Here is a 9,877-nt window from a genome sequence, read left to right on the forward strand (position 1 = left end):
GTGGGTTGGTGTGAATTGTTCTTTGTTTGCGCTGCTGTTATTTGTCAAGTGCCAACTAGCTTTTTCTGGAATGATGCCTGGTTGATGTCAGTTACATTTCAAGCATGCACACATACTGATTGTTAGAAAAGAGGGCTTTTCTCTGGTCCAGTTATGTGTCAATGATTGCCAGATTATATTTTTGTAAGTTGATTTGTACAACACTAATTTAACAACTAAGGGTGCAAACTAATGGGGATGCCCATAAGCCTCTGAACTTTATTCATTTATTGAATTTATATGCTATCCCACTAGCCGTAAGTTCTCTGGGTGGCTTACAATGTATTAAAATTCAATAATATAAAACAATACAAACACAATATAACATTTAATACTAACCCAATAATAATAAAATTAGTAAACTTTGAGGACAACAGGTGATTGGCAAAAGCAAATTCTAGAACAGTATTTTGAAAGATGGCTTAAAAGGAATAAACAACATTGCTGCTTGTGATGCTATTGCTATCATCACTGCTCAAACAGGCTTTTGAGGCCAAACTGACAAGGTTTAGTAACTTCAGCTCTTGGAGACAGCAGGGACAGTCTGCCTACAGCCTAAGAAAGAGCCATTTTATTTCCATAAAGTCTTTCGCAATACCCACTGAGGTAAAGAAGGGGCAGTAAGCTTAATTGTTCAATTACGTGTTTCTGCCATAAATGTTCCCAGTTCTTTCAGAAATTACTAGGGTCCTGATTCTATATATGTCCTACAAAAGCAAGTCCTACAAATCTCTGCCGGCACCCAGCAGAGCTTTGCCGCCGGCACTTCGCCGCTGGCTGTTGGATGTTGCGAGTCTTGGTCCGGCAGGTCGAGGAAGCCCGCCTGCGGAACCACTCCGTTTCCCAAGCGTCCCTGCGCGAACCCGCGAACATATCCCGCTTAGCCGGAGCGCCGTGGGCGAGGCGCATGCGCACGGAGCTCGCGACCTCGCTCCACGGTCGCGCCTTCTCCTCCGGAGAGGAGTTAGTCTGTCTACGGGCTAGAGCGGCATCCGGCGTCGCGGTTATTATTTCCGGTGCTCGTGCAGAGGGGCGGAGCGTGGGCCAAGGTGGTACGGCGCGGGCGGCTTGAAAGAGAATGGCGGCGGTCCCCCTGGAAGAGAGTTTGTTGTCGGTGGAGGAGTCTCGGGGCAGTCCGGGGCCCGGTGATCGGGAAGGCGCCCCGGCGGCGGCGGAGGAGGAGCCGCCCATGGTGTTCCTGTGTGCCGGGTGCAAGCGCCCCGTAGGGGACACGCTGAGCTGGGAGACAAACGACGAGGACACCAATTCCATCCTGCTGAAGAGTGAGCGAAAGGCGCAGGAGGATGGCTGGCCATCTGGGAAGGGCTTCTCGCTAGTCCGACTTTCCTTCCCACCGCTTGCGCCTTCCGCTTATCAAGTACTTGGGCCCTCCAGACGTCTTGTATGGCAACTCCATCATTCCCAGCCATCAGGCTAGAAAGGAATGATGGGACTTGCGGTCCAGGACGTCTGGAGAAGAGCCAAATTAGGATCCACTGAAATGGTTTAGCTTCACTCACGCACTTCTTCAGATCTTAATATTTTGGCTTCTCCAGAACTTAACAGTATTCAGTGACCTGCTTGGGTTTAACGTTCCCAAAACAAAGATCGTTTAAGGGTTTTGCTGCTGCAGTTATTGGTTGTCCAAATCGGTCATTACACTTTCTCTACCATTTCTTATTTATTTATTTATATTTCAGGTGTTACTCTTAATGTCTCAGTGGACAAGGAGCAAAAACTTTCAAACCAACCAGGCGAATATGGCTGGTAAGCAATGAAGATCTTCAGGGTGAAAACTAGATTTGTTTCATAGCAGAGCTTCATGTTGGTTTAGCAAATACATCCTTTTTAGATCAGACCTTTAATTTTCCTTAAAATGCATTTTTAGGCAATTGAGGCCTTGTTATGCTTTAGCAGCAAGGAAATTAAAGAGCAACTCTGGGGGGAGACTTTTGAAATTTTAAAAAGTATCTTGCATTTCAGTGTTACTTATCCTAAATATTGGGGTAAGACTGGGACATATCCTTATATAAATGGGCACTTTCATTTTTTTCAGCTGACTGTTTTTGGAAATTCATCTGTTGTAAATATAAATGTACCTGTCAAAAATATAAACAAACTTTTAACAATTGTGTTAAAGGTTTTCAGTGCTAATTTTTTCTTAAAATGTAAGCTTTTAAAGAAAGTGCAAACTATTGAATTGTCATTTCTTAAAATATTTACAATTATTTTAATAAAAATTTCTAGGTAAAGGTTTTATATTGTTTGAGTATAATATTTCAGTCACATTGTAGGCTTACTGAATTTCTGTTGAAAACTTAGGGCTATTACAAAACTTTGAAAATATTTATACAATTTGAAAAATTGATGTGGTATGATTGGTTTTGTTTTCTAAATAAGTGTTATATAAGTGAAATAATATGGATCTCACTTGGTGCAGGGCATTGGAAGGAAATTCAGAAGACAGCCATAACTGATATGAGGGCGTCTTTAGCAGGGCTTTGGTTTATCTATCTTTGTCAGGCATGTAATGTGCCAGGCAAGACTAGATGGGAGGAAGAGTTTTAGCAAGACAGGCTGTGAGAAGCAAAGTTGTTCTCCATGTGTAAAATGACCTGACTTTTGACTGCTGTGGCTAATGAATAACACCAGTTTCAATAGCCTTGTGTGACTGTGACATGTCATTCTTGCACTACTATGTTCTAGTCTAGGGGTGTCAACCAAGAGCCACATTCCATTTCAGAGAAGCTCTTGTGGGCTGCATTCCATTGTGCAAAAAATGCACAAAATCTGGAATACCACCAAATGAATTATGGTTGGGGAAAAAAGGGGATCACAGGAAAAGGGCATCCCAGAAAGCCTGATTGGAACCCTAGGTTTTAGGGTCAGATCAGGACCCTAGCTTTAGCTTTCTTTTTAAAATGGCACTATTTACTCGTATTCTTATGGCACCAACCTATCAGTTTTCCTTGTTGAATTCATGCATCTACAAGTCGTCATGAACATTTATACAAGTTCAGCACTTGAGTTGTAGGGTTTTGGGAAGAAACACATGATTCTTAAAATTAAGAGTGTGGTGTAATAGGTACAGTGCTGGACTAGAACTGGGAAAACAGGTTCAAAACCCTGTGAGCCATGACTATCACAAGGCGATTGAATTTGCTTCAATATGCTATCATCTCTTAGCCTAACTTACATCTTGGGGAAGTTGTGAAAATAAAATTAATTCTTTATGAAATACTTTATTTATTGAAACTTTTATAGACAGTTTAATCAGCCACAGGCTCTCTGAATGGATGGTGTACAGCAGGAAAAAACATATAAACTTTATATAATATCAATACATCTAGTAACAATTAAGTCACCAACAGTAACCACCAAATTAAATAGCTAAAACAACAGTTAGAGACAATAATGTCTTTCCTTGCGCTTACTCATTTCTCTCATTTGTCTAGGTAGTTTCAAATTAGAACATGAATGTTTTTCAAATACTAAATTAAATGTTTTACTTTACAGTATGCTTGAAACCTTATTTTGCACTGGATGTAACATGACACTTGGAAGCATTTACAGATGTACCCCAAGACATCTTGATTATAAACGAGATCTATTTTGCTTAAATGTTGATTCCCTAGAAAGGTAAGAGAAACCAATAGTTTTCTTTGTCAAATACACTTTTTGTTCTTTTCTCTGTTTAGATTTGCTTATGTATATATTCTTAAAACTTGACAGCTGCCTCTAAATGCTAGACAGATTCTGTCATGCTGTTTTATCTTTATTCCTTTTAAAAGAATTATAGAACATTATTCTTTGTGCTGCTGCTTCTTTTGAGAATATTATTTTCCATTGTTACAAATAACTTTCTTTTCTACATAGCTTTATGTTACAATTGTCCCTCATTGGTCTTTCTGTGCCTACAGACAGGTATTGATGAAGAGAATATTCATCCATTCTTCCCTCACCCCATTCCTTTTTCATCTTTCTGTACATGCCTACCCCCCTTAAGGGCATAGTCACTCAGTTGCAGCCTCGAGACCAGTAATCTCCCAAACTTGACAGCTTATGAGCATCCAGTGCAGAATGGGAAGAGAGGCAGATGTGATATTTGCCTTCCCACAGCTCTGCTCTGCATTTCAGCTAGATGGATGATTTAATTTTGTATGTTGAAAGAAATGAAGATAACCCATCCAAGGCTGGCAATCATTCGCAAATTTGTGCCCTTTGCATGCAACAGAAAAAGCTTGTGTACAATAGGGAATGGTTTCAGGAGGGTGCAGAAATAAAAGGACATTTCCCTTCTCTTTCTCATGAAACCTGTCTCCTCACAAATTGTGCTACAAGGCTTCTCTTCTGAGTTCTGTAGAAGAGCACTCTTGCTGGGAATATAGCAGAACATTTTGGTGCAGATGTTTGTCTTGTTGGTCACATTTAGATTTCAGCACCAGCCATGCCCTATGTAGATAACCTTGCATTTTCAGGTAAATATTGACTCAGTGGCTGTCAGGCCACTGTTGGGCAACATGTGGGCTGCATGCTTCTCTCCCCAGCCTTTCTTGCAGTGCCAAAAAAACAGGATTTTTTTTCTTGAAAACAACGTATGATGGCAATTCTTGCCTTATTTTGTAGCACTCCTGGAAGCCTCCCAAAAATTATTGCCATGTCTGGGCCCCTGGGGCATGTTGAGGAGCAGGGGTGTAGTTTCCAGAGAGACAATGAAGCTGCAGTCCTTGAGTGTTGTACACCGTTGTGTTTTATTTATGGTGAAGATTCTCAATTCATGCAATAGACTATTTGGAGGGAACAAGCCAAGTGTAAACAGTATGCACATTCCACTTATTAGATGTTATAAGGTTTATGCCTGCTATTACTGGCAGTTAACTCTGTAGTTGATACATTTCAGGTGTTTATTACATGTTTATGTTACTTATAACTTAAAATGTACAAGTTATACTCTAGGATCCTCAGAACAAAAAGCTGAAATTGGCGAGGAGCCTCTCACCCTTGAAAGTCGTGCTAATTTAGAAGAGTCACTAGGAAGGGTAAGAAATGTGCTCATATATTTTCTTAAGGAAACTCTGGGCAGAACAGGCAGACATGCTTCTTTGTATATACTGTTATACCAAAAATTAATGACCATTTATTAGAATTAGTGTCACAAATCAGTAAGTTCAATCTCTAAACTGATTTAGTCGTAAAGCAGGGACCCTTATCATGTGGAGAATTCTACCCATATGCAAAAGAATGAGAACAGGACTCCCCTTTAGACCATGCAACTCAACAGGGAAGATGAGAAAGGTTTGGGGCCAGTGTGCATAGTTCCATATTTCTTGCATGCATATGCAACCCTGTTTTCTCAGGATTCCTTATTGAGGGATTGGTGGGTTATATTCATCTCCAGGCTAATGAGAGTAGAAGCCCCATCAGATCTTACTACACAATGCAGGAAGTTCAGAATAAGGAGTCAGTGTGTGCAAGAACGCTGGAGCAGGCGTCAGCACACACAGCCCTGTGCCTGTTGCATGCATTTATACCCTGTTTGGGCATCATCTGAATAGGCTTATGTATGTAAGCTGAACAGGGCTTAAGATCTCTGTACAATACTGGCTGGACCTTAGTGTGTGAATTTGGTTCCAAACCATGCAGTTTCATGCTGTCATCCCCTAGAAGGATCAGTCACTTGTAAGAAATTTTTTGTAGTGGGAAAAAAGATCTGTTCCTCTGTTTGTCCTCAGGTCCTACTCGTGGGGCCAGGACCTGCAAATTACTTTGCAATGTACTTGTAGGTCCGTGGGTTTGGAACTTATTGCTTATACATTAATTTCTATTGTAAACTGAAATGCTCTCTCTTTTACTGAACAGGCAGAAACAATATTGAAAGCATTAGAGCAACGGTTATCTGTAGTTGAATCAAGTTTTGCATCTCTTCACAACATTGGCTGAAAAAATCATGACTACTGTGAATGTTATTATTGATACATAAACCTGACATAATTTAATGTTGGAAGAGTTTTGAATCTGGATGAGAGTTGTCCTGTTAAAAACCTGGAATATTGATCAGTTTCCTGAAGGCTGAAAATACAATCCTTTGAGGAGGTAAATCCTTTACTGTGGAGTTGAAGAGAGTCATTGAAGATTCTGTTCATACAGTACTTCTAAAAATATTTTAACAGATTTTCGAAATGAGTAAAATGCAGGTACTCTTATCAGTTTTATCACCTATCTTTTGTCTTACATTCTGTATAACAGTTTCTGATGTTGCATTAGCAGCTTAGGGAGAAGTACGTCTAACCTATTTCTTCTAAGCAAGGTGATATCAGGAGTTGGGGAGATGGATCCCTCATAAATCATAACATAAGACTTAAACCATCTATATATGATAGCAGCTATTTAACCTTCTACTGGTTAGAGATACTCAGATAATGTGCAAAGGTATATCTGTGCCGTTTTGTTAAACTGAGTTAATTTTTATATCTTTTGCCTCTACTGTTAAATGTTTAAGAATAAGGTTTCTATCTTCCAGAAAATTCAGCTTGTGGCCTGGTGAGAAATGTGGAACTTAAAAAAAAGCAATATCTTGACCATGTTATGTATTTTTGAAAGTAAATTAACAAAAGAGTTATCAAACTTGAGTTCGGTTTTGTAATTTCATTGTGTACAAGTATTTAGAAAGGACTGTTTTCTAGTATCTCAAGACTGCAATTTTAGAAGCACAATACTGGATAAATGTAAATACTCAGTGATGTAAATGTTTCAATAAAATGCATTTATAATTGAATTGAAATTTTAAACTCAGTACAAGTGCTTTATGTTAGTTTTTGTGCTTACTCTTAATCACCTCATCCTCCAGAATTGAAGCTTTATGCAGCTTGCCAAACTTGAATGCCTTTCTTGTTCCAAATAACCTAGGTGGCATTAGTCATCACAGATTTCTCATTATGTTGTAGCACATTCTGTTCACTTCTAATTGGGGCACATCATGCTGCTTCATCCTTATTTTCTCTTTCTTTAAAAATAAAATGAGCTACCATTCATCAGGATAAAGCTTACAAAAAATACACTCACATATATATAGTTGTATTTCTAGCTATAAAGAGGCTGAAAGATGAAGCAAACATCTTCCCATTTTTTTTTTGGCTAGGATATGTTTCTTGTAGCTTGAATTAAATTGAAAATTATATTAGATGAGAACCTAAAATAAATTAGCTGAAGAACCTTAATGGAAAGAAAGCTTCCCCCACTCCTACACTCCCTTTCCAACTATGATTCCAAAGAAGCTTTCTGGAGGGGTGGGGTAACTTTGTGAACAATGTGGAACTGGGGGCTGGGAAAAATGGGCAGGCCTCCACCAGATTTGGAGTGAAATTGTTTCTGGTCCTATGGCACCCTTGCTACTGTCCTTTGTACAACTAATGCAAGATCATTTTGTGTTAGATAAATGATTTTACAGAAGTAACTTGTTACTTAGTATTAATGGAAAATACATTGTTGTAATACTGCTTTTGGTTTAAATACAAATGTTGAAACGTATATGCCACTCACCCAAATGGAAGCTGAAAATTAGGCTTATATGACAGCTTTTCTTTTTTAAGACTAAGTAGCATACTTTTAAATATGGAATATTAGTTATATTAGATTCAATGGACATAAAATGTATTGGATTCTGTAAAGATGTAATGTTTTAGAATACACAAATGCAAATTTAAAATAAAAATAGAGAAATGAAATTTGTTGTTTTAAAACTTTTTAAAAGTATTGGTAATAGGCACAAACTACCAAAATCTTTCCTTGCCTATGCCTTACTGGAGCAAATTGAAGCTATGGAAGAGTTCAGCTTTTACATGTGACAGAAACAATCCTGGTAGCAGTACTCAAAATCCAACAGCATTTGGTGCTGCTTCTTTGAACAGAAATTCGTATGATTGCTTTCTTGGAAAAACATTGGGATAATTTCAAACATCTAGCACAGGTAAACAAGTAGTAGATATTTTGATGAACATAGAAGTATCACTTTATTATGGGCTGTAGTTCTGCTTCTGCATTTATATCTTGGCAGTATAACATTTTTTACTCTGTTTACAGTTTACTAAACAAATCCTTTCAGATTTATCCTTGACAATATTGGTTAGATTGCTATTACTTTCACAATTTATAAAAAAACCTGTATATATTGTGGTGTTGAACCTGAAGCTTTCAGGCCAAATTTAGCTCACTTGTTGTTGTTGTTAGCTGCAAAGTCGTGTCCGACCCATCGTGACCCCATGCACAACATTCCTCCAGGCCTTCCTGTCCTCCGCCATCTCCCGAAATCCACTTAAGCTCACACCAACTGCTTCAGTGACTCCATCTAGCCACCTCATCCTCTGCCAGCCCCTTCTTCTTTTGCCATTTATTGTTCCCAGCATTAGACTCTTCTCCAGGGAGTCCTTCCTTCTCATTAGGTGGCCAAAGTATTTGAGTTTCATCTTCAGTATCTGGCCTACTAAGGAGCAGTCAGGGTTGATCTCCTCTAGGACTGACCGGTTTGATCACCTTGCGGTCCAAGGAACTTGCAGGAGTCTCGTCCAGCACCACAATTCAAAGGCCTCAATCCTTTTGCACTCAGCCTTCCTTATGGTCCAGCTTTCACAGCCATACATTGCAACTGGGAGAACCATAGCCTTGACTATATGCCCTTTTGTTGGCAGGGTGATGTCTCTGCTTTTTAGTATGCTGTTTAGATTTGCCATAGCTTTCCTCCCCAGGAGCAAGCGTCTTTTAATTTCTTGGCTGCAGTCCCCATCTGCGGTGATCTTGGAGCCCAGGAAAATAAAATCTGTCACTACCTCCATTTCTTCCCCATCTATTTGCCAGGAAGTGAGAGGACCGGATGCCATGATCTTAGTTTTCTTAATGTTGAGTTTCAAGCCAACCTTTGCGTTCTCCTCCTTTATCCGCATCAAGAGGCTCTTTAGTTCCTCTTCACTTTCTGCCATGAGAGTGGTATCATCTGCATAGGTGAGGTTGTTGATATTTCTCCCAGCAATCTTAATTCCAACTGGTGATTCATCTAGCCCCACCTTTCTCATGATGTGCTCTGCATATAAGTTAAATGGACAGGGCGACAGTATACAGCCTTGCCGAACTCCTTTCTCAATTTTGAACCAGTCAGTGGTTCCATGTCCAGTTTTCACTGTTGCTTCTTGACCCGCATATAGGTTTCTCAAGAGACAAATAAGATGGTCTGGTACTCCCATCTCTTTAAGAACTTTCCACAATTTGTTGTGATCCACACAACAAAGGCTTTAGCATAGTCAATGAAGCAGAAGTAGATGTTTTTCTGGAACTCCCTAGCTTTCTCCATGATCCAGCGTATATTGGCAATTTGATCTCTAGTTCCTCTCCCTCTTCGAAATCCTGCCTGTACTTCTGGTAGTTCTCGGTCCACTTACTGCTGGAGCCTGGCTTGTAGGATTTTGAGCATAACTTTGCTAGCATGTGAAATGAGTGCAATGGTGCTGTAGTTTGAACATTCTTTGGCATTGCCCTTCTTTGCGATCAGAATGTAAACTGACCTTTTCCAATCCTGTGCCACTGTTGAGTTTTCCAAATTTGCTGGCATATTGAGTGTAGCACTTTTACTATGTCGCCTTTTAGGATTTTGAATAGCTCAGCTGGAATACTGTCACCTCCACTAGCTTTGTTGTTGCTCAGACTTCCTAAGGCCCATTTGACTTCACATTCCAGGATGTCTGGCTCGAGGTCAGTGACCACCCCATCGTGGTTATCAGGGACGTTAAGCTCTTTCTTGTATAGTTCTGTGTAATCTTGCCACCTCTTCTTAATCTCTTCTGCTTCTGTT

The 9,877-nt window shown here is 39.7% G+C and overlaps 1 protein-coding gene across 1 annotated transcript; it reads left to right on the forward strand.

The window, feature by feature from the left end:
- Nucleotides 1-1,059: 1,059 nt before the first annotated feature.
- MIS18A (MIS18 kinetochore protein A) lies at nt 1,060-6,820 on the forward strand. The gene is made up of 5 exons (XM_044442623.1): nt 1,060-1,322; nt 1,740-1,806; nt 3,556-3,678; nt 4,985-5,078; nt 5,899-6,820. Exons 1-5 carry the CDS (start codon nt 1,118-1,120, stop codon nt 5,977-5,979), a joined length of 570 nt encoding a protein of 189 aa, XP_044298558.1. The 5' UTR covers nt 1,060-1,117; the 3' UTR covers nt 5,980-6,820.
- The last annotated feature ends 3,057 nt before the right edge of the window (nt 6,821-9,877 follow it).

The sequence above is a fragment of the Varanus komodoensis genome, unplaced genomic scaffold (assembly GCF_004798865.1).
Source record: "Varanus komodoensis strain SLA01 unplaced genomic scaffold, ASM479886v1 scaffold4, whole genome shotgun sequence".
Lineage (NCBI taxonomy): Eukaryota > Metazoa > Chordata > Lepidosauria > Squamata > Varanidae > Varanus > Varanus komodoensis.

What these genes read in the sequence shown, in the direction of transcription:
- MIS18A (XM_044442623.1), top strand. Translation starts at nt 1,118, where the DNA reads ATGGCGGCGGTCCCCCTGGAAGAGAGTTTGTTGTCGGTGGAGGAGTCT. An exon ending in AATGTTGATTCCCTAGAAAG is followed by an intron (nt 3,679 to 4,984) that starts GTAAGAGAAACC and finishes AAAATGTACAAG; the next exon opens with TTATACTCTAGGATCCTCAG. An exon ending in TAGAAGAGTCACTAGGAAGG is followed by an intron (nt 5,079 to 5,898) that starts GTAAGAAATGTG and finishes TTTACTGAACAG; the next exon opens with GCAGAAACAATATTGAAAGC.